Consider the following 25,000-nt stretch of genomic DNA (forward strand, 5'->3'; position numbering starts at 1 on the left):
TGAATAACCAGTGGTTCCATGCAATGGAAAAACACCATACAAACAAACAAACAAAACAAAAACAGATACAGCTACACCCGCTAAGAGTACTAGTGTAGGTGCCATAAAGTGCTAGTTAGGGAATTAGGAAGTGCTTTACCAGGAATTCATTGCATGTGTTTAGCATCAAATCACTGCAGAGAAACAGCAACACACCACCCTTACAAGTCCATATACAACCACTCACGAGCAATGCCAAGACATCAAAACAGATCACAAACAACAACACTCAACAACTCACAGCTGCAACAACTCATATACAACTCAACAGAAAGTCACAAGCTCAACAACCTTCTAACACACATGCACTACAAATTCAACAACACAGGCACAACAACTCTAAGCATACGATATCAACAGCAAATTAAACAACAATTCAATCCAGAAATACAACACAACTGACCATTAACAATATCCAAGACCGCTGTCCAGTACAGACACTGATCCAAGACTGACTCGGGAACCATACCAGCAGACAACCCAAAACGACCGTCCAACAAGCAAACCATCACTAACTATCCACCCACCACTTACGCTCTCTCTCTCTCTCTCTCTCTCTCTCTAGATAGCTCGCTCACTCACACTCTCGGAAAAACAATACACACTTGCACACTACAACACAGCAACACCAAACACGAACACAACACATCAAACACGCTAAACATTTAAACTCTAAAATATTCCCGACAACCACAAACAACCCAACGACGCTCTCTCTCTCTCTCTCTCTCTCTCTATCTCTCTCTCTCTCTCTCTCTCACGTTGTCAAATGCAACTACCATATCACTCCTCCATAACAGATGAGAGAATAAAAGAATAGAAAAAGAGAGAGAGAGAAAGGTACCGTGAGCAACGGAAGTGTTCTCGTAAAAACCCAAACAAGTGAGATGTTTACTGAACTGGCGACCATTAATTAAGCACGTTTTTTGCTTTATTTAAATAACCTTTCAACATCCACGTGAACCAGTACATTTCTGGTGACTTTATTAGTCACGCCCCATCGAAGGAGGTGTTAGAATTAATTTCTGCACAAACAGGTGTGACAGTGGAAATGATCAACCAATGAAGAACACCAAAAGGTGGCAACCAAAAAAGTACACCAACTACTGAAGGCGGGGCTTCTTTGAAGGGAGATCGAGAGAGAAGGAGAGAGAGCAGAGAAGGAACGGAGCTTCCAGAAGGTGAGGTGGCAAGCCTCACCAAGCCGTGGTGAAGAAAACTTCAAACATCAAGACTTCACCTCTATTCTCAAGTCAAATAAAACTTGTAAACTTTACTGTATATTTTTTATTAGTGGGAATGAAGGAAGAAAAACAACTTCGTTGTGTCTTCCTACGCATTCTGAGACTACAAGAATAAAAAAAATCTACAATCTACATTATAAAATAAAAAGACTATTTTACATTGGGGCCATACATACAAATAAAATAAAAAGGAATAAATATAAACTAATCCTTGCACTTGTGACAGCTGAGAACAAGCAATAAAAGCAAGTGTATAACAATAAAATGGTTGCTACGCTAACGGATCCCGAGACATAACAAGAATAAAGTTAAGTACAGTATATCTTAGTTTTACCAGACCACTGAGCTGATTAACAGCTCTCCTAGGGCTGGCCCGAAGGATTAGATATTTTTACGTGGCTAGAATAACAAGAATAACAAAGGACAAATCATAACAGAAGGTGAATAACGAGAAACTGATAACATTCCCGCTTACAGACATCAACATTTACAGAAACATAGCAGCGGGCAGTGAAATAGAATTTGTAAGCATTATCGCTTAAGTAACCCCACGTCTAAGAAAATATCCCCCGAAGATTGAACAATTTCAAGAAACGAAAACATCGTGCATATGAAGCCAAGTCAACGTGAAACGGCAAACATCAAACATCGTCGGTATGTTCGTTGTTATCGACACACAATCTGCTAAAACGGATGAGTACATTTCAAATGTACGACAAATATTCCCGTCAAAATCATCTAAGAAGAAGACGAATCCCTGATGTTCGACGACGTTATCAAACGATCGAACCCGAGAAACAACGATGCAAGAAGTAGGACAGCCGTAGTCGAGATTTAACAAGAAGCCGTATCCTGTGGCACATCTACAGCGAATTCCAGTATTGGGCGCAAAAGGAGAAAAGTGAAGAAATTTAAGGGAATTCAGTGAATAACGAACAACAGCTAAAACAGAAAAGTAAGTCATGTTGAAAATAATTTTTATTCAGAAGATATAAAACTTTTTTATATTCTCTCTCTCGAAAAATGATTTTTTTTATAGATGTTTGATAGATAGGTACTATATTTGATACTATGCAAAATCTTTTAACGAATTGTTGAATACTGTTAGGAATAGTCCATACAATTTAAGACCAATACCAGACAGACGTAGCCAACTTCCTGTGCTGAATTCACGAATAACATTAACTCAAGAAAATACTAATACTACTAACACGAATAATAATTATAATAACACATTGCAATTTAGAACAATGGCGCAAACAGCAATCATTAAGTAAGCCACTCGTTTCTGTGGACGAGTAGATATTTCAAATCCTGACAAAAATAGACTTAGAATCTTATTATGTGAACCAGTGGCTAGGTGATGCAGACGGTCGCATATCCACAGGGGGAATAACGAATGAAAGAGCTGAAAATAACGAAGCTTTGCTTCTCGTTAGTTCAGAAAGAGGCGATGCACATAGAATTTTTAATTCAGTGAGATTCAGTAAAATAACTATTTACGCTGAATTTAAACGAATTTGTTTATCAATATGGGAACCAGTAAGTCAATGTGATGCATTATATAATATTAATAAATTCCTTACACAACATTTTGATGGAGAATCGATAGCAAATCTTCATACAGATATTGAAGAATCGATACATAGGGTGACAGAAGATTTGAGGAAAACTAGTATCACCATAGGAAGGAAAAATGATTTTAGTGATGACGAAGATGATTTAGTTAGCTCAAGGCATGTTTTGAATTATTTGTCACTTGGAACCATGTATAATGCACTTGGAGAAAAAGAAAAAGAAAGTTTTCAAGAAAGTTAAAATTCATCCAAAGAATGGTTGCCTTACAACCTTAATATCAATGAGACAAGAAATCCAAAAGAAAAAGATAGACTTTTCTATGGAATCTGTAGGGATAACAGAAGCTCAAAATGGAAGAAACGGCAGAAATATAAATGATACATATAAAAAAAGTAACCAGTATAACGAGAACTCCAGACAATTAGGGAATAGACAAACTTTCTTTCAAGGGAAATATGCATAAAAATAATAGGAAAAAATGGAATCTAACCCAGAAGGGAAGACAGAATCATTCAAGGAATGGTCCACCAGTAAGATATGATAATGGTCAATATTCAAATACTAATAATTCAAAACCAGTGAATTTTATATTTACATTGTTTTTTTGTTGTTGTTGACCGATGGTTGATAAGCGGATGTGATGAATGATGACATTCTTTGAAATGATAGATTCAGCATTAGCTTCCATGGAAACAAGCGGGGTCTTAAAATGCTGACACATCACTTGGGGTGGCGCGATGTGGGGAGTTGCTGCCTATGCAGACAGGCCACGGTTTGTGTCCGTGCATGAGCGGAAGCAAGGATCTAGTTTTGGGTAGACTTTAATGGGTGTGATAGTGAGCTGTATATGACGTCACGCATCTGTTCCAGTGCAATAGAGTTGTGTCGAATCGGTGACGTCATATCAAGGGGAGTATCTTGTGAGAAAGTTCGTGGTTGTGTACGTACGAGCTGTTCCCCTACACTACATAATGGGAGGGTAAGATAACTAAGACGGAGAAGCACCCAAGTTGGAGAAGCGGCCTTGTCTTGGGAATGGCCGTATATAGCCTGTATTATTTTGTTAAGTGTTAGTGCTCACAGCTGAAATGGGTAAACGTACTCTTAAGCCGGAGTGTGGCTTTGTCTTTATGTATTTTAAACCTTTATTTCAGAGATGTCCTTTTCCATATTACTTCTTGATTTATGTCATTTTGGTTTATTTGCTATTTATTTATGTGGGGTTCCTTTCCTTTTTTTCTTCTAACAGATGTTTCTGGCAGGCCCTGGCAACTTCAATGGGAACTTATCTGATAGTTCTGTGAGGACCAGAGAGTAAGACAAGTAGCTGGGTACTGATCATTTATTACAGGTAAACACAGGCTATAAAGGAGGCTGTGAACGGATATGTAGTATCCTACCTGAACAGAGAGAAACTGGGTCTGGGCCAGAAGTATTTGTGTTTTCTCGAAGACATACATTTAAAGATGATAAGATATACAAATAGTGAAATTACATGAGTTAAACATCGGTGGAAAGGCCGCAGAACATCTCTATAGAATGGTTAAAGGGAGCAACGCGGCTAGATAATGATACAATAAAAATATAGAAAAAGCTTTGTCTGTATAGTTCCTTGGTAATGGTGTGGGGAGACTATGACTTTTTGATTATCTATCTTACGACCGATGTCTAATTATTGTAGAGAAAGGGGTGGACGGGTTTTGTCCAATCCCCAGGATTATTTGGGCTTCCGGCTAGGATTGAGATAAAAGTGGTGCATTGTTCTTTGAGAATTTGATTTGTTCAGTCAATCATTTTGTTCTTTGAAAATTTTATTTATTTAGTTAACCCTTTTATTCTTGAATAATTGTATTTTGATTAATTCACGAGTTTGATTTAGCTACCTGAGATAATTGTGATATGTGAGGCCGGTTAGTTGATTGATTGATGATTGAGAGAGAGAGAGAGAGAGAGAGAGAGAGAGAGAGAGAGAGAGAGAGAAAGGGGTAGGTTGATAGTGCCTTACTCTGGTCCACGTTACGAAAAATATGGTCCTGAAAGGGGTAAGTCAATGCTCCCTTTAGGAGTATTAACAGATTCATATAAAAGAAGTAACCAGAACAATGAGAATTCCAGACAATTAGGGCATAGACAAACTTTCTATCAAAGGAAATATGCATAAACTAATAAGAAAAAATGGAATCCAACCCAGAAAGGAAGACAGAATCATTCAAGGAATGGTCCACCAGTAAGATATAAAAATGGTTAATATTCAAATACGAATAATTCAAAACCAGTGAATAATCAAGCCCAAGGAACTAGACCAAAAACATGTGAAAACTGCGGGTATACCAATCATTCCACTAACGTATGCAGAGAGCCTAGAATCTGTACAGTTTGCAAAAATGTCAGGCATTCAACTATAAACTGTTGGTTCAATACTAAGGAAGCCAATAGGGAGAATGTCAATAACAGCAACAGTTACCCAAATGACAAATAAGTCATGAAGTCAGTGACAATTAACCCCTTTTACAGGGAAAGCAAAGTAAATCCTTCCAGAGTTATGAAAGAGTAAAAGGAGAAACAATTACGATAGGAAATGAAGGTTCATCCGCATTCCTTATTTACATAGCAAAGAAGTAGTATTTTCCATGACAGAAGTAGAAATAAGAAGAAAAGATCTGCCTATTGTAAAGATTCTAATAAATGGAAAGACATGTACTGAACTCTGATTCAGGTAGTACTGTAAATATAATTGATAAAATAACTTTAACCAGATATTTAGGCATTGCAGAAACTCAGATTCAGGGCCAAAGTAGAGTGAAAAAAGGAATTACGGGTAAACAGAATAAAGGTCTAGGGAATGTGAAGCTAGAAATAGAAATTTTGTGACACAAATTTATTGAAAGTTTTCTAGTTTTAGAAGACAAAATTTTTCCCGCACAAGTATTGTCTCATTTAATTTAATGAGATGTATAATAATATTAGATAGCAGTGAAGGAAAGATTAGCCTGAAACCGCATAATCAGAAGAGCGTATGTTATACGTTTGACGAAAAACAGTCTGATCAATTTGCCTGTGACAGTGTCGACAAGCAAAACAAACATACGGGAAGACCAGATAAGTAACAAGAATAAACAAGATAAGGTGGAAACAGATACAAAAGATGAATTCCCACAGCTAGAGACTAATGAATTGTTAAGATGTGCACATAGGATGATATATACTCAGATATGAATAATTACCCAGATATAAATAATTACTCAAATATAAATACTCAGATATAAATGATTGTGATGACCAAAAAACTGAATCTAACGAAAATCAAGGCGCCTACACCTATAACAATAGTAATGTAGTAGTGAGTTGGGAAAATGAAGGGAAAGTACTAAATCAGATATAAATAATATAATAGAAGTAACAAGAAACCACTGGAGATACAGAACTCTGCTATTTTTCAGACATAAAAGAAGAAGAAATATGTTGTGTTAGCACAGCTGATGATAATAAAGTACAATTTAAACTTAATAGAGGATAACTTTGTATCCAAATTGTTTAACAAAAATTTGATTGCCATCAAAAGAGTGTTAGGATGATTTGAATGAAGAATTGCCAGATTTTGTCAGAATGGATAATTCATTAGTCCACATGAATGGTGATAACTGCGAAGTCTATGTCCAAAACTATTTTGATAACAGACTAACATTATACGTAGGCATTGTCTTTTGCATTGGGATTCCTATTGACAATCCTTTATTAGCAGTAGAGGAACAAAATTTTGCCCCATAAATGGCCAAAACAATAAAATAAGTGAATAGAACAGACTTTCCAGAAAATAGAAATAAGTTAATTCAGGTACTAGAGAAATGCAGAAATGTAATAGCTTTAGAAGGAGATAAACTAGGAAGAACAAATGTTCTACAACATAAAATTTTGTTAGATTATGAAGCTAAGTCATTTTTTATTTCTTAATTACAGATTACCAATAAGCCAGAGACCCATAGTTGACGATTTGATAGAGGAAATGATAGTAATTCCTTCTAAATCTCCATATAATTCTCCATTGTTACTTGTTCCAAAGAAAGATGGTAGTTCGAGACTTGTAATAGATTATAGGAACTTAAATTCCAACGCAGTTTCAGATCGAAAGCCGATGCCGGCAATTCAAGATATGTTAGCTTAATTAGAAGTAAAAATATTTTCATCCTTAGATTTACTTAGTGGATATTGGCAGGTACCTCTCAATGAAGAATCAAAACAATTCACAGCCTTCAGCACACAAAGAACATTTGCAGTTTGAAGTAATGCCATTTGGACTCACATCAGCTCATTTAACGATTGTTTGATTAATCTTACAAATACTAGGAGATACAGAAAATGTTGCAGTATACTTCGACGATGTTATCATGTTTAGTAAAGACTTAGAAAGCCATCTCAGAATTGCATGACTAAAAATAGAATTAAAGAAATGTCAATTCCTGATGAAATCATTAGAATACTTGGGTCATGTAATTGGTGAAGACGGACTGCACAAGCAGGCCGGTAAAATAAAGGCAATAATTGAATATCCAGCTCCATTAATTTGAAAGCATTAAGAACGTTCCTGGGTATGGTAGATTATTATACACCTTTTATAAAAGGTTTTAATACTACAGCCAAACCTTTGACAGAACTAACCAAAAAGGATGTTAAATATGAGTGGAAGGATGAACAAGAAACAGCCTTTCAACCATTAAAGAGCAAAATGACCAGGAACCCTGTTTTGGTATACCCAGATTTTTCAAAAGATTCTTATTTAGCTTGTGATGCCTCAAGTACAGGGCCAGGAGCTGTATTGTTACAAAAGGTCAAAACAAGGATGAGGGCAGTATATTGTGCTAGTAGAGTTTTAAACACAGAAGAAAGACATTATAGTACCACAGAAAGATAGCGTTTAGCTATATATTGGGGTTTAAAGAAGTTTAGACATATACTTTTGGGTCATAAAGTTAATGTGCTTACTGATCACAAACCCATATGTGACTTGTTTAAAATGAGAGCCTTCACCAATAACATGAAATTCAATAGATGGTTCATTAGTGTATTATAATTTGCCCCAGAATTAAGATATAATCCAGGAAGATTTACATTATCCATATCGCAAGAAGAAACAAAATCCATTACAACTAATACCTTTCTTTCAGTTGTCAAGTAGTAGATTTAGATTTGAAAAGAGTAAAAATACAACAAGAAAGAGAAGCAGAAATCAGACAAATAGTAGGACAGCTATTACTAGATGAATCCTTAAAACCTGATTTTCAATTGATAAATGGATTATTGTATAAAAGGCCGACAGAGAAAAATGGTTGTTCTTGATTATACATCCCAAAAGTTAGAAGGACAGCCAGGAATTAAAAAGACAACAAGAATCATGACCAGAAAAAATATTTTTGGCCAAATTGTAGTGAAGATGCCAAGAACTTTGTACAAAACTGTATAGTTTGTAATAAACGTAAAGTTAACGTAAGTCTTAAAGCTCCACTTGAAAAAAATCCATCAGAATTAAATCCATTCCAAGTAGTAACTGTACTTTTTAGGTCCATTTCCTAGTACTATTAGAGGAAATAAGCAAATATTAGTCTTCTTAGACTATCTAACACGATATGTAGGAATAATACCAGTAAGAAACATAGATACAGCTACAGTAGCAGCTCTTAAATCTAGAATTATCATTTTTTCCAGAAGTTCTTCTTTGATTTAATGCGGCTGAATTTGCTAGTGATCTTTTAAAGAAAGTATATGCATTTTATGAAGAAATAAATAAATGTCAAATAACCGCTTATAAGCCAAGTTCTAATAGAGCAGTATAATTAACTAATCGTACAATAAAGGATATAATGCAAATTTTAGTGAGGCCACAGACAGAAGATTGGGACTTAGCACTGGAAGACGTACAATTCACGTTGAATAATACTGTAAAAGATACAATAGGAGAATCTCCACATTATTTGCTGTATGGTTATCAAAAGAGACTACCTAACATTACTTGACGATGCAACACCAACCAGACGTACTCATAACTATGATGATTATGTTGCATGGAAAACCAGACGTACTTACGAGACAACCATGAAAACAAGGGCTAAGGTAAAAGAGGTCCATGAGACTCGTGCCAAATATTATAATAAAAAGGCCATCAAACCAAACATTAAAGTGGGTACCCAAATATACACAAAGAATCACATTCAAGAAGGACCCTATATAAGGGGTTCTCCTAAGTTCACTTGACCATATAGAGTTATAGAATTGCTGAAATTAAACGAATATTGAGTGATTAATGAAAGTGACTTAAAGGAAAAAGTAGTCGACTGGAATCATATAAAAGTCGTAAAAGCAGAGCCATGGTCCACTGAATTTATAGATAATCATAAGACAGGAGAAAGCTGTTGAAGATGATAAAGTGGTTAAAAGGGGATATAATCTCCGAAACCGACGGAGTTAGATACAGATAAAAATATGTAAAAGAAAAAGTGTTAGATTGGTGTTGGACTGAAAAAGTTAGTGAAACTTATATAAAGAGGTTCTGATAAAAGTCTGTTCTTTCAGATCCAAAATGAGGCTCATCATTGTTAAAAAGACATAGAAAAGACAAAATGGTCAGAGACTTAGGAATTATTTCTATCGACATAACAACAATGCTAAACAGTGAAGAAAAATCAAGCCAAATACAAACAGATATAAAGTCAGTAACACAGCTGAAAGAAGAGGCTTTAGCTTCCTTTGCGGAACGGCGGGCGAGTTCTACGATTCAGGCATAAAGAAGATGGTACACCGCATGCGAAAATGCATTGATCTCAATGCCGATTATGTTGAAAAGTAGGAAAAAGTCTAAGCTTTCCAAAAATGCATTATTCAAGGCCAATAATCATGTTTTTCATTGTGAAAAACTCTTTGGGAACCTTCTTTTATGGACAACCCTCGTAATATGTCTACACATATAAGGTTTAAAAATATTAAATCTTTGTACATCATCATGCCAACTGAAACTCCAAGGTTAAAATTTATTTCAGAGTGAGTTAGTGTATGTAAAACTTTGTGCATATTTCAAGTTAAAGGAAACGTGAATTGCGTCACGGAAGTGTATTATACCATTATTATACTCATTTGATGCCCATTCCCTTGTTATACACTGCTTAGGTGTTTGAGTGTGTGAAACAAACTAAGAATTCCATACAATACTATTACCAATACTACCAACAACCAAGTCTCCATTGTTTAAGTATAGCTGGTGTCTACTATGCATTTCTTGGCCGTGTCCAATTGATTTTCGCTGATAAAATCCTACCACACATCGGATATGGGTCACATTTTGGAAATAGGTATTTGAAGCCACAGCCTAATTGGCAAAAATATGCAATAATGTCTAATGTGAATAATAAAGGCACTTACCAGAGTAAATCTAAGAAATTGAAAGGGTAACTTAGCTAAATTTAGACGCACCCAGAGAGAGACTATGTAGACGTCATTACTGAAGGCCCTCCCACTCATTGATACTCTACTGTAGTATGACGTAGTTACTAGACACTCCAGTCGAATAGCCACTTTATTAATGAAGACACAAACAGCTACCCTATACACTTCTTCTCTCTCTCTCTCTCTCTCTCTCTACTCTCTCTCTCCTCTCTCTCTCTCTCCTCTTATATATATAGCTATATAATATACATAAATATATATATAATATATATTATCATATATATTGTAGATATAGATACATAAATATAGTATAGATATTAGATATAATAGATATATATATATAGATATATATATATATATATATATATTATAATATAATATAAAATATTATATTTATGTACTATAGAGATATCTATATATTATATATATATAGATATATATATATATATACTATATATATGTTATATATTATTATATTATATATATAATCTATATATTATATATATATATATATATATAATATATATTTCCTTTAAGCATAACTACATTGTAGTGCAATATGATACTCATAATTCATAGTCTAAGCACTTGGGCTATAACATAAATTTTATAATCCATTAATCCAATCATTCAGCTGAACTGTATTAAAACTGAAATGTGAAATAAACTTATACAAAGATTAAAATTAAAAACTATGTAAAAGCATATGTTGTTGTTTGTTTAAGATTAAGACAGAACTTGTTCGATTCTGAGTCTTGCTTATTGAGCAGACCATAAGTAAAGAAGTTTCGTTACAAATACAGAAATCAATATTTCTACATGAGTAAAGGAAAAAAAAAAAGAAAATAGAGAACACACAACCAAAATAATTTTTATTCATTTTCATCATCGTCATCATCCAGGTATAGGTCTTATATCCTCGTCATCGTTGTTTAAGTTTATAATGACAGGTCCAACAGGCTCTTGAATGTTGTCCATTGACCAATACCCATCCTCAAAGGATCGAGATCGTTTCACTGCAGACCCCCAAACACTTTCAGTGGCCAAAAGCTTGGCTTCCTCCAGTCTTGCCTGCAAGTCTGCCCGGGTGAATCGCTGTAAAGATGAACGCACATGACGTTTCATACACGCCCATACTTGCTCAATGGCATTGAGCTCTGGGTGGGCAGGTGGCAGACGCACCACCTCGTGGCCCCACTCTCGAATTATGTTGTCCACGATGTACTGTGGTTTTGGCCTGTTCTGTTGACATATGAGCAACAGCTCAGGTCTTGTGGCACCGTCTGGGGCAGGGATTCGGCGACTCTGAAGCCAGGTAATAAGGTCTGCTTTCTTGGTGGCAGTGGTAGGACACCGACACTCGTCTAATAGCTGGCTGTGATAAGGTGCGTTGTCGAGCACCAACACCGATGGTTCAGGCAGCAATGGTAGAAGCTGCGTTGTTAACCAGCGTATGAACAGCTCGCCTGTCATTTCCCCGTGGTAATCGCCACTTGTACTCTTTGCAGGATAACAAAGGAAAGAGCCTTCAATAAATCCATTTGCTGTGCCAGCTGCTACCACCACGAAGCGCTCTCCCTCGCCAGGTGGTACCTGTCGGCTATGCGTGGCACTGGTAACAGGTTGTGCGGTGTCCACCCACCTCTCTCTGTTGTGGCCCCATTTGGTGGTGAACCACGTCTCATCGATATATACTATCTCCCTTCCATCTTCTCGATGGCGCTTCAGAGCCCGGAGAGCCCCGATCCGTCGGCAAACCACATCAATGGACTCTTTTGCAAGATACATCTTTCGTTGAGACGTTTTATATCTGAATCCCATATCTTGCAGGAGCCGCCACACCGCTATCTCGGAGGTTGTTTCAGGGATTATGGTGGCCGTCTTCAAATCTGTCATCAGGGTTCTAACAATAAATACTTGCTTTGCAGCAAATATCTCGTGAACAAACCGACGAATGGCACCCACTGTAAAATTATCAAAGACTTGTGGTATAGGAAATACTTCGCAGGCAGACTCATGTGAGATCACTGATCTGTTACGGTGAACAATCTTCCTCACAGAAAGCGACGTGATACCCATGAAATTTGCCACACGGTCGTAGGGCCTGTGTGGACAAAGACCAGTATTTAGCCAGTGAATAAAAATGTATTATATGTTATACTTTGTTTTCTCTACGCACACGTTCATGCAAAGAAATTTGATAATAAGTCATAATAATCACATTAGTATTCGTCACAGTTATTATCATTATTGTTGTTATTAATATAATCATCATTATTGTTATTATTCATACTTCGACATCAAGGAAGAGTATGAGTAGAATATTTAGAGATATATAAATGCTTTACATATTATGAACTTAGACACATATAGTAAATACATGCACATACACAATTTATAAATGAAGCTTTATATATAAATGTGTGTCTGTGTGTGTGTAAGTACAAGTGTATTGTAATGATAATCTATATATATATATATATATATATAGATATATATATATATATAGATATATATATATATATATATATATATATATATATATATCAGATATATATATATATATAAGGAGATCATAGAAATTCATTAATATAAACAAAATATTTATATATCTAATTTTTTTTTCCAAACTCGTCATTCGAGTATGACCCCTATAAAATTTAATTTAGGCTTCCTGTCTGAATCATTTGGTGTTTGTGCATGATCTATCCACTTACCTGTTGATATTAATCATATGACGCATGCGGTTCTTTTCTTTATTGCATACTGCAAAAACACGCAGCACGAAAGCAGTCTTGCAGCCACGAGGACAATTTGCCAGGCCTGCCATAAGTGAAGCACCAGACAGCAGTCACGTAGAAGAAATTGGCTTTGACGTATGAATGCGCTGCTGTCCTCCTGCTGTTATCGGCGTGTTTACTATTGTGAATGGAAAGTTTACTGGGTATTACGTCTGACGTCATAGTTCACGTCACAACTAGCCTCTCTCTGGGTGCGTCTAAATTTAGCTAAGTTACCCTTTCAATTTCTCATATTTACTCTGGTAAGTGCCTTTATTATTCACATTAGACATTACTGCATATTTTTGCCAATTAGGCTGTGGCTTCAAATACCTATTTCCAAAATGTGAACCATATCCGATGTTTTGGTAAGATTTTATCAACGAAAATCAATTGGACACGGCCCTGAAATGCATAGTAGTAGAGCACGTCATACTAGTGTTAATGAGTGGGAAGGCCTTTACTAATGACGTTTTATTAGCTTCTTATCTACGAGCCTGCTAGATTGAGTCTAGTTTCCCTTTAAATCTCTTTGATTTATGGTAAGTGCCTTAATTTTCAACATTGGACATCACTGCATATTTTTGACAATTATTTTCTGGCTTCAAATAAGTTACCTCCCAAATGCGATCCATAGCCGATGCTTTGGTAAGATTTTGTCGACGAAAATCAATTAGACACGGCACTGAAATGCACAGAGGTTATGTACTGGTCACTCATGTCATCAATTTTGATAACCCTATGTAGGAGCGATATACAGCCTAGACCGCATTCTTTACATAATAATGCCAACTAACATATTCCAGGACCAGAGAAACTTATATTTTTCTTCTAGTGTAATTTTTTATAAAAAGCGCTACCCTCTGGACTCCAGTAACCTGTTTGGCTCATCTATATTGAGTGGAGGATATCGCAAAATTTAGGTTTTCAATAAAAAAAGTAATGTCTCATTTAAACAGATATATAATTCCAGGCACAGTAGCGCAATAAGCATTTTAACAAATTTTTCCGGTAACTTTACTTTGATCTTTTTAAACTTATATACAAAGTGGTGAATGCCATCTCCACCGCTCGTTTGTTAGGTTGAATGTCTCATCTCATCTGTATAAAAATTACGTAAATCGATAGTTCCCGTGGGGTTCCTGTCATTCTCACCAGCTTGGATGCATTGCTCATCTTTCCTAAATATCCTAAATACAGTGTTTCGCTGTCTTTCCTCAATAACCCATGTTGAGTTGACATGCCCGTAATTGCTGCAGTCCTGGATTGTAATTAGGCAATGTAAAACTACCGTTAACTTTGAATGCATTAGTTTTTTCCTGTAAAAAAAACACCTTACACTTTCACCCTTTATCCAAAATTACATTTGCAGGACAAATATACAGCTACACTAACTGCATTATAATTATTCATCTAACCTCGGGTCATTTATCACCAAACATCCAACCAAAACAAACCCTATCATCAAACTTAGTTTTCCCATTACTAGCCCCACTACTTACTGCAGGGCATCCTTTTAATTGAGATTCCAAGTTATTTCTTATGTTAATGCTGCATTGTACAAGGGGCTACCTAGGTTACCAATCCCATTTTTTTCTTAACCAACGCATTTCTAGGATCTTGTAAGTTCACACACAGGCCCAACTGACGAGACTTAAGCCACAGCAAATTATTTACCCTAAGTGGGAGAACTGTATAAAACCAGAGTTAACCCCGCCGCCATCAGAACACTGAACGCTAGAAGATGAAATTTCAAAATATAGTCGCAGTCAATTTCCTTTATATTAGTTAACAATTTGATATTCAGTACTAATTCATATCAGAACTATTAAGACAAATCTCTAAAATTTTATCCTTGAATCTTCAAAATAAACACATTTAACAGCTTATGCACCCTTTTGCTGTCAATCAGGGTCAATTTTATGTGGTTACAAACCTTGGTAATTACAGGGTGGTGCACACTGGAATCTTTCTTAATCATGAATCTACGGTTACAGAATGATTTATTCTCAAAACCTGTTTTATCACATTTCAAAACTAAAATGAGGAAAGCCTCGGTTTTGCAACAGATGGAAAAAAGTATTCAACGAACTAATCAAACAATTACTCCAAATCCTTGAGTCCGCCATTCTAAACCTCTCTGAGCAAGGTCACCTGTAAGTCATGAAAAGCAACAGGAAATACTTTGGATAAAGCTAAATTATAAGTAAACCTTAATACAAAGTAGAAAAAAAATTAAAAGTTAACGTACACTGTTGCTCATTACACAAGTTTTCTTTTATGCAAAATGTTTTCGAATTACAAAATGGATAGAACGTCAAACCCCCTTCAAAATACTAACATCTACCAAATATCTAAAAAGTTATAATCATAGATTTTAAGATTTTAATAGATTTCATGATCCAAAACTAAAAAAATGAAAGGGGAGCTTTGAAAAACCAGAAACACTAATCCAGAAGTAATTATTCTCCAGTTTTTCTATAAAGATCAAACTGACCTTAACTTAAAACTTTTTACATTTGAAAAACTGATCAAACTAATATATTCCAAAAAGCAGCTTTTTAAATCACAGTATTATGGTGAGAAGTAACTAAAACCAGAGTGGATGAAGCTAATACGTTCAATAACCATAAATGTATATTTAATATATGGGTTACTAATGCAAGTTAACTGTTAAGACAGGAACTCATAGACCAGTTTTATACAAACCAACAGATTTATACAAAACCATTGCATATGTACAAAACATTAAGTGCGACGCTAATCTACTGAAATTAGTAGATTATCAGGTTAAAAAATTACTAGTAGTAGTGAAGTTAAATCTCACGGTCATCTGCAACGGAAAAAAAACTAAAAACTCCAAGGACTCGCACAGTAGGCCAACACACCTACTATGCAAGTCTTGAAGAGCGCCCCCACCCGATCAGGGGCACCGCCCCCATTGGGGTGGAAGAAAGGAAAAAAAAAAGGATATTGCAGTTCTGAAGAATCTCGGGATAGCAGCAAATTTTTCTTACTTCAACCAATCTTGAATATTCATCGTAGCATCATTCCTTTAATGTTTAAAGAGCATTAGAAAGTAAAATATACTAAATAAAAAAAAATGTAATGCCACTTAAGTACTTTTGACAAAATTGTTTAAAGTAGATTTTCTTCAAATTCACATACTAACGCCAACATTTTTTTTAAGTTATTGTCCTTGTAAGGAAAAAAACTTCTCTTTATAATTAAGCATCCATTTAATTCAAACATGATTTTCTTAAAAGCCTTGCTAAAACTGATCGCGATGAGCTATTTTCTTACTGTAATAAACCAAATTCCAACACGTAGGTTCTCGGCAAGAATTGATCAAGAAAAAGATATTTATATTCAAAACATTAATTCTAGATTTCTATCACAATGTATTAGAAATCTACGGACAAGTAAGGGCAAAACTTTTAAGCAAACAGCACAAGCTTATGCATTATTAAAAAAAAAGGAAAAGAAAAAAAAAACTCTCCGCCAATAAACGAAATAGATACTTAACTTGAATCAATCCGTAGGGACCACATGGAGACAGCGAAACGAGAAAAGATCGTAACTGCCTCACTGGCCGTCACTGAAACCAACCCATGGAGTCGAATTTCAAAAGTGAAAAATAAAATATGTTAATAATACTGGATAAATCCTGCAAACTTACACAAGAAATTTAAGCAGTGCGTCGTTTACAAAAAGTACATAAATATGTAGAGTTATGGTCCAAAGAAGAGGTTCAAACAATTCTGAACAGAAAGTTCTCAAAAATGTACAGCCGCCTTGAAAATACACGAAGTTGACGTTAAATAAATTAGAAAAAGCACAAAACCTTAAAAGGGTACTTAACTACAATGTTAACTCGAAATACGGTCAATTGAAATATTATTCTTGTCAATTTTTTGGTGCAGATGAACTGAAATGGATAACCGCCGAACCACTAATCGTACTGATACGTCTACCATGACCGAAAGTTAATCAGCTTTCGACGACGCGACGTCACCAGACAAGTGGGCTGCGCAAAGGATCCTGGAACCGCATAAATTTAATAGTCGGCCGACACAAACTCGCGTAAAGGAAACTAGCGTCTTCATTTGAGTCCATTAATGCTAATCATAAACAAAATTCTTAAAAGTCGGAAACTTCTGTCGGGATCGAAAGAAATATTATTTTCATACGGTTTCTTCGAAAATCGACTTTTCATAATTGTAACACTATTAACTGCACAGTCATTCTTTATAAACCTGAAAACTCATGTCAAATAAATCCTTTTCAATTCTCTCTCTCTCTCTCTCTCTCTCTCTCTCTGTCTGTCTCTCTCTCTCTCTCTCTCTCTCAGACGCCAACTGGTTTTTCTCTCTCCATCATCGAGTTAAATTGAGGAAAACAAATCCAGTAGCCTTGTTGAGGAAGTGGGAGAAGATAAACAAGCTAAGATACGACTTCTTAAGTACCTGTATTCTCATATTTATTTCGCATGTTTCTTTAACCCTGGAACACTGACGCGGGGTGCATATCACCCCACGAAAAAAATAAACATTGGCAACTCTGCGCTGGTAGCCACGAGTAGATCAGCATTCCTTGCTGGGTTAGTCTCAAGGTTGCCCTAGGAGGGGGTGCACGTGTGTGTCTGGTGGTGTTCTTGTTGTTGTTGTTATTCTTGTTTTCGGTGCAGCACACCCCACATTAGTGTTCCAGTACTATATGTCATGGGGTGACCCACACCCCACATATGTGTTTTAAGGTGTACATGGGGTGTATAACACCCCACTTTATGACATACTGGGGTCCATCCCACCCCAGGTTTGTGTTATATGTCAGGATACTGGGGTCCATCCCACCCCAGTTATATAGTTTTGTACTATATTGCTTATCCCAATTCCCTTAGTAAGTGTTAAATTTTTTGCTGCTACTACTACCACCCCGTCATGTAGTGATAGTGAGTCCAGTGACAACGTTGAAGGGTCAGAGGATGCTGAAAAAAGACTGAAAAAAAAGAAGGAAACTACCAGAAAAACACGTAGCACATCGACCCCAAAGAAAAAAACCCGTATTGTTGGACCAAACCCTGGAATCTATCCAGTTGATAGTACCTCTTCCACCTTAGTTGATATACCTTCTCCTTCTTCCCCTATAGCTGGACCTAGTATTGATGTGTCTATTGCAGCCAACTCTTCTTCTGCTGCCCCTTCCACCCCTGCAGCCAGTGGTCGTGGGAGACGTAGGAGACAAGCTGAAGTTGATGTTCCAGTTCCACCTATAGTATCGTTTGATACTGCTACTTTGGATGCAAAGCATGGGTTCAGATGGTGTACCCGTCCGCAGTCAAGTACCAATCGTGCAGCCAGAAACATTGTCGCCGGTAGACCCGGACCAAATGCTGAAGCACAAGCTTGTCATTCCCCAGAGGAGTGCTTTAACTTATTCCTTGACGATTCATTTCTGGATATAGTCTGTCAGTGGACAAACAAGAAGATGGAGATTGTAGCCAGTAAGTACAAGAAGAAAACATCAACACATAAAAATGTGGAACGGGAGGAGCTAAGAGCATTCATTGGGGTGCTAATATTTTCGGGATGCCAAAAGGATAGCCATATGTCAACCTGTGACATGTGGTCTGTTGACATCGGTGCGGCACTTTACCGTGCTGCTATGTCGCAGGCTCGTTTTGAGTTTATACTTGGCTGTTTACGCTTTGATGACCCACAGACAAGAGAGATGAGAAGAGAAACTGACAGATTTGCACCTATCCGGGAACTATTTGATAAATTTATGGAGAAGTGTGAAAGGCACTATACACCCAGTGAGAATCTGTGTGTTGATGAACAGTTGGTAGGATTTCGTGGAAAATGTTCATTCAGGATGTATATCCCAAGTAAGCCAGCCAAGTATGGCATAAAGTTGGTTAACATAAATGATTGCAAGAGTAAATACCTGCTAGGAAGTATCCCGTACCTCGGAAAGGATAATATACGGCCCTCAGCTGGAGTAGGACTGGGCCATTATTATACTAAGGAGCTCACAAAGCCATACCACATGACAAACAGAAATGTGACCACAGATAATTGGTTCACCTCCGTAGGACTTGTCGCTGATCTTCTGCAAAACTGTGGAATGACCTTGGTTGGAACGGTGAAGGCAAACAAGCGAGAACTACCAGAGAAGATAAAGACCAAAGATAATCGTGAACCTGGATCAAGTGCCTTTCTCTTCACAAAAGAGATGACCCTGGTTTCATATGTGCCTCCAGTAGGAAAGACGGCTAAGAAGTTAGTCCTCTTGCTCTCATCTATGCATAGCCAGCCAGTCCTGCAAGAGAACGGAAAACCTGAGATTATAGAATTTTATAACCGCACCAAAGGAGGAGTTGATGCATTTGATGGAATGTGTGCCCTGTACTCTTGCAACAGGAAAACTAAAAGATGGCCACTTTGTATCTTTTACTGGATAGTGAATGCTGCTATTATCAATGCAAAGGTACTGTCCACAGCACACCTAGAGACGACAGGAGTTACCAAGTTTCCAGAACGCCGTCGCTTCATGCTACGTCTTGCAAGATCATTCATACGGCCATGGGCTGAGAAGAGGTTGTCGAGTGCCACTCTCCCACGGAACCTAAGAACATTGATAACTACTGTCTGCAATACTTCATCAGTAGTCAACACACAGTACCCAACTGGCCAAGTACTTGCCCAATGTAACTACCCTCAGGTACGCTGTGCTGAGTGCCCCCGCTCTCAAGACCGGAAGACACGCATCAGGTGCCTGAAATGTCAACGACCTGTGTGCAAATCCCACTTGTACCCTACATGTACAAGCTGTCTTGAGCTTGTGGTAAGTAATTACCCGTATTCATTTGCGGCCACTGTAGTATATGTATATATATATATATATATGTATATATATATATATATATATATATAGTATATATATATATATGTATATATATGTATATATATGTATGTATGTATGGTATGTATGGTATATATATATAATATATATGTATGATGTATGTATGTATGTATATATTATTATTGATGTATGATATGATATGTATATGTCATATATATATGTATATATATAATATATATATATATATATATATATATATATATATATATATATATATATTATATATAATATATATATATATATATATAACAACAAACAGTCTGGTAGATCAAATACGTACACAGGCTTGGTATATAACATGATATATCATCACACATCTTTAATACACCCTCTAAACATCAATTAATAAGTATTTAGTAAGTTTTCAGAGGAGTAACGAGTGATAAGATCAAAATATCATAATTTTACTGTCCTAAATTTTGACCCTTTTTTGTCTCTCCATATTACAGTGAGATGTGGTGCCAGAATGCTGAGGGCTGCTGAGGGGATGGAAGAAGGATTCATTTCACCATGGCAGGAAGCCCGTTTCTCTAAAGAAATTTTTTTTTTTATATAAATTTTTTTTTTTTGGGGGGGGGGGGGAAAAAATTGAAAATTCAAAGTTTATTTTTATTAATTAATTTTATTACAAGAAAATTTTTTTTTTTTCAATTTAGTTTACATATCAAAAGAAAGCTGAATAAGTCTAGTTTGTGTTTCATATTTAAAAAATAAGATTGCATGAAAGGAAAACTGAGTTTTATTGATCCAAAGATTGGGGTTCGCTACACCCCAGGTTTGTGCTTGTGTTCCTCTAAAGGAAGGTTTGTGTTCTCGGGTTAACTGCACATTTTACACTCAAGCTCTGTCGCCAGCAACAAAATCTTAACTATATTAGAATATGGAGACTTTATTGCATGCTCAAGAAAAATGGCTGCTTCCCACTCCTCATCCTTGTTCCCGTACGTCCTATGGTACGACATCTGTTAGGTTTTCTATTAGTTACTTGTTCTACTTCTTCGGTGTTTCATAGTCAGCGAATTCCAAACTCTCTGGATGGCTAAGAGAACGGACATTTGTGCACGATAGTAGTACCTGGGAACAGCATTGGACTCCGTCTTGTGGAGAGCCGCTTATGCTAGGCCGCTGGATCGTGGAGTATGTTGGGTTGGGTCTTCTCTCTTCTGTCTTTGCCTCCCAGTGAAAATCCGTTACTTATTTCCAGTTAGGTGAACGGTCAGTGATGATCAAACTCCAGACCTGGTACGTGCTTTCTCAATGCTTTACAGCTGGACCACGCCCTCAACAGAAAAAGTCGACTACTTTGATTAAAACAAAGGCTTCATCTTGATACACAAACTTTTTTAATATCTTCCTCTTCTTTCCCACCGTTATCCGTACATTAAGGGGTCGGTTGCCTGATGCGTCGTTTTCCTTAAAATGTCAGGCATGGTTTATAGTTTTGCAAAGGGGTTTTTACAACCGCTTGCCCTTGCTGTCATGAACCACAGTTATTGGCGGTGGGCCTCGCCTTCGACTAAAAAGTTCACCGTAAGGCAGCAGTTTCCACAGTTATTGGCGGTGGACCTAGCCTTTTACTCAAAAGTAAGACTGCAAGGCAGCAGCTGTCCTTGTCACCTTTACGACGCAGGACCTACGGTGGTAGTATTCTTACACCCCTACCACAGCGATAATAAACTTTTAATATGTTGCTGGTTAATTGTTTGGAGTTATATGGTTATCAATTTTGATCGTTTTAAGCTTCTCCTTCCTCCCTCTGTTTTAAACCTAAAAAGCGCAAAGTTAAGGAAGAACTCCTCGTCTAAAACTTTCCCATTGTGCTTTCTGATTACTAGGAGGTGCTACCAGCTGTATATGTTATATTCTTCTTATATTTAATGGAGTGGCCAGAAAAAAAAACAATCAAAATTCGTCATTTTGCCACCCATAATGTACCATGAATTTAAGCTTAAAAAGGCTTCAGATACATATCAATATTTCTATTCGCATCTATACATCTGATGACTAAAGGTAAATGAATATAATGTACACCTTTACCTGACTAAATAGCATACTAATTACAGTATTCAGACTAATTAATGCATTATCCAAATGCAACATTATTGTGGATTATTTTATTGTTCTGCTACTATACAATAAAAGTTATGAACTAGCTTGGACTATTACGTGAAGTCCACCTTTAAAATTACTTCTTTTTTATATACATGAATATTTGTTTATGTATATGTAACTGCTCTGCTGTGGCCAGTTATTTTTAAGAAAGTTTATTTGCTTTACAATTATTTCTCTTCTTACATTATCAGTGCCTTTAATCATAATTAATAACATCGTAGTTTGCGCAGCAAACTAAATTAGGTGGAGTACTTAACAATAATAATTATCAAGTTTTCTTAATTCACACAATGATAAAGTTTATGATAGAGAGAGAGAGAGAGAAGAGAGAGAAGAGAGGAGAGAGAGAGAGAGAGAGAGAGAGAGAGAGAGAGAGAGAGAGAGAGAGAAACCTTCGTAGATCTGCATCAAAATACGTACTTGGAGATGGTGGAGACCTGAGCGAATTATTGATGTTCCTGTCTTTAAAAGCAGATGTATTCTTTTATTCCTCCCGCGTGTGTACGTTCCACTGCAGCCTTCAGGTAATTTTTTTTTCTTTTTGTGTTTTTAAGGGAAGTTGGTTTTCTATTATGGTCTCCCAGGATTTCAGATTTCCTTCTGTGCTACACCTATTTTTCTTAAACCAAGATCAGGAGCATTCTTTGAATCAACAAAACAATAGAGACTTTCCTCTCAATGCTCTGAATCAACATTTTCACAGCAATTCGCTTAAGGACTTCGAAATATTTTTACATAACTCTACACTGCCCCTGGAAAAAGGCAATGGAAGACAGGGCGCTGGAAGGAAAAGAATTGGAGCTGATGATGAGTATAAACAGAATAATTTTTTTAAAATAAAAGAGATGCTGCAGAATTCGCGGAAAGCAAAATGAGACTGTTCATTGTCGCCTTACTAAAAAACTTGACGACTACCGCTCTCCACATAATATTCTCGGCTAATAATGTCCTGCTTGGTATTCGCCAGCTGTTCAAGAGGGTGTTGTAATTAAAACTTCGGCTCAGTTGAATAGTAACCAAAACAACACGTGTATAAGAGCGAGAAAAACACCGCTTACAGTTTCTTAGTAGCTGATTAAGCAAACTAGCCTTGATCCAGAATTTCAATATTTAGTAACATGAAATGTAAACTAAGAAATAAGAAATTTAATTACAATTTTAAGGCTTGTCTTTGGATATACACGGTCTTTCAATGAAAGGTATCACGCACAATTAGCAGTAAAACTGGTGATTGAGGAGAGAGAATTGATTTCATTATATCTCAAGGAGCAGGCAAATAGAATCTGGGAGCAGAGAAAAAAAAACTGGAATTGAAATATGACTGGGCAATTTTGATTTAACCAGAAACATGCGGCTGCTGTTAGCAGAAATTATAAAGGACATCGGTTAGCAGTTAGGTTAAAAGTCAAGGACAATGGAGTTATTAGGAGAACAGTTAGTGGATATGAATATAACGAAAAAATTTTTTTTTCTTTAAAACTCAAATTAGACCAGTCAGTGTGGAAAATGAATTTTAAACTGCATATATATCAAGGACAGTCACATATACAACACATGCCGACTAGCCGGCGAAGAAGATTCAGTAACCAAAATTAATTGGAATCATTTCCCCCAAAACGGTCTGAATATATAAGATTTCTTGCAGATCCAGGAAAGTAACGGATTTGATAGATAAAAAGTGTGTTTATAAGAGATGTCATTGGCGGAGGAACGCTCTTAATGAGTGTTCTAGTCTTTGTTTCCATTTTATGCGGTGGTTTGGAAATCTTTGCCTCGCTTATCGTTCTTAGATTCAGAATAACAACCCGTAAGTCCTTTGACACAGATGAGTAACCTTGTGACACGGTTCCTTCTTTGAAGAAAATTTAAACCAACATTCATGCGCATCTCAGTACAGAAGATGAACACGAAAAAAATTACGGTAACATTTGATATTAAAATAAAGACGCTCACGTTTCTTTGGAGAGAGATTATTTACACTCTGGTAATTGTTTTCATTTACATTTCCCCTCTGGAAGAATGTCTCCCCTCTCTTATTGAAGCACTTCATTAATTATACGTTGCAAATCTTTTCTGTCTCTAGCTGTAATCGGATTCCATTTCCTTGATTCTACTGAGTCGCAAACATTTTTGAGAACCCTCTTTTTGGGAACTCTTTTGTGGGATTTCTGATGTGGAGTGATGGTGGAAATGGTCATGATAAAGGGTTTTATTTCAGAAGATTTATCATGAATACATTTTTGTAATAATATTATATTTTAATGATAGATTCTCACATCATTAATGAAGATATAATTAATCCACTTTTTTTACAAAAGGGAAACGTTGAAAAGAACAAAGGAAATGTAAAATTAAGTGCAAGGCTGAAAGTATATTACTCTAATTAGTCAATTTTATTTTAAGACCTTTCTACTTAAACAGGAACTGAGAGGAAAGGTAATTATACAGAGTTAAGAATGACCTTCGTAACGTCTGTGAATAAAGCAGACACGTGGACTTTGAAAGCATCACAAATAAGACATCGTGGTGAAAACGGCCTTCTTCCACACACACACACACACACACACATACATATATATATATATATATATATATATATATATATATATATATATATATATATGTGTGTGTGTGTGTGTGTGTGATATGTGTGTGTGTGTGTGTGAAGAAGGCTCCCAGATTCTATTTGCCTGCTCCTTGAGATAATAATGAAATCAATTCTCTCTTCTCAATCACCAGTTTTACTGCTAATTGTGTGTGATACCTTTCATTGAAAGACCGTGTATATCCAAAGACAAGCCTTAAAATTGTTATTAAATTTCTTATTTCTTAGTTTACATTTCATGTTACTAAATATTGAAATTCTGGATCAAGGCTAGTTTGCTTAATCAG

The 25,000-nt window shown here is 36.2% G+C and overlaps 1 protein-coding gene and 1 pseudogene across 1 annotated transcript; one reads left to right on the top strand and one right to left on the bottom strand.

Annotated features, from left to right (window-relative positions):
- Positions 1–11,277: 11,277 nt before the first annotated feature.
- LOC135223211 (uncharacterized) lies at positions 11,278–13,122 on the bottom strand (annotated as a pseudogene).
- A 4,455-nt stretch (positions 13,123–17,577) lies between these two features.
- On the top strand, positions 17,578–20,577 carry LOC135222610 (piggyBac transposable element-derived protein 4-like). Its single transcript, XM_064260705.1, has 2 exons — positions 17,578–19,918; positions 20,446–20,577. Exons 1-2 carry the CDS (start codon positions 18,560–18,562, stop codon positions 20,446–20,448), a joined length of 1,362 nt encoding a protein of 453 aa, XP_064116775.1. The 5' UTR covers positions 17,578–18,559; the 3' UTR covers positions 20,449–20,577.
- The last annotated feature ends 4,423 nt before the right edge of the window (positions 20,578–25,000 follow it).

The sequence above is a fragment of the Macrobrachium nipponense genome, chromosome 8 (assembly GCF_015104395.2).
Source record: "Macrobrachium nipponense isolate FS-2020 chromosome 8, ASM1510439v2, whole genome shotgun sequence".
NCBI classification, from domain to species: domain Eukaryota; kingdom Metazoa; phylum Arthropoda; class Malacostraca; order Decapoda; family Palaemonidae; genus Macrobrachium; species Macrobrachium nipponense.

What these genes read in the sequence shown, in the direction of transcription:
- LOC135222610 (XM_064260705.1), top strand. Translation starts at nt 18,560, where the DNA reads ATGGAGATTGTAGCCAGTAAGTACAAGAAGAAAACATCAACACATAAA.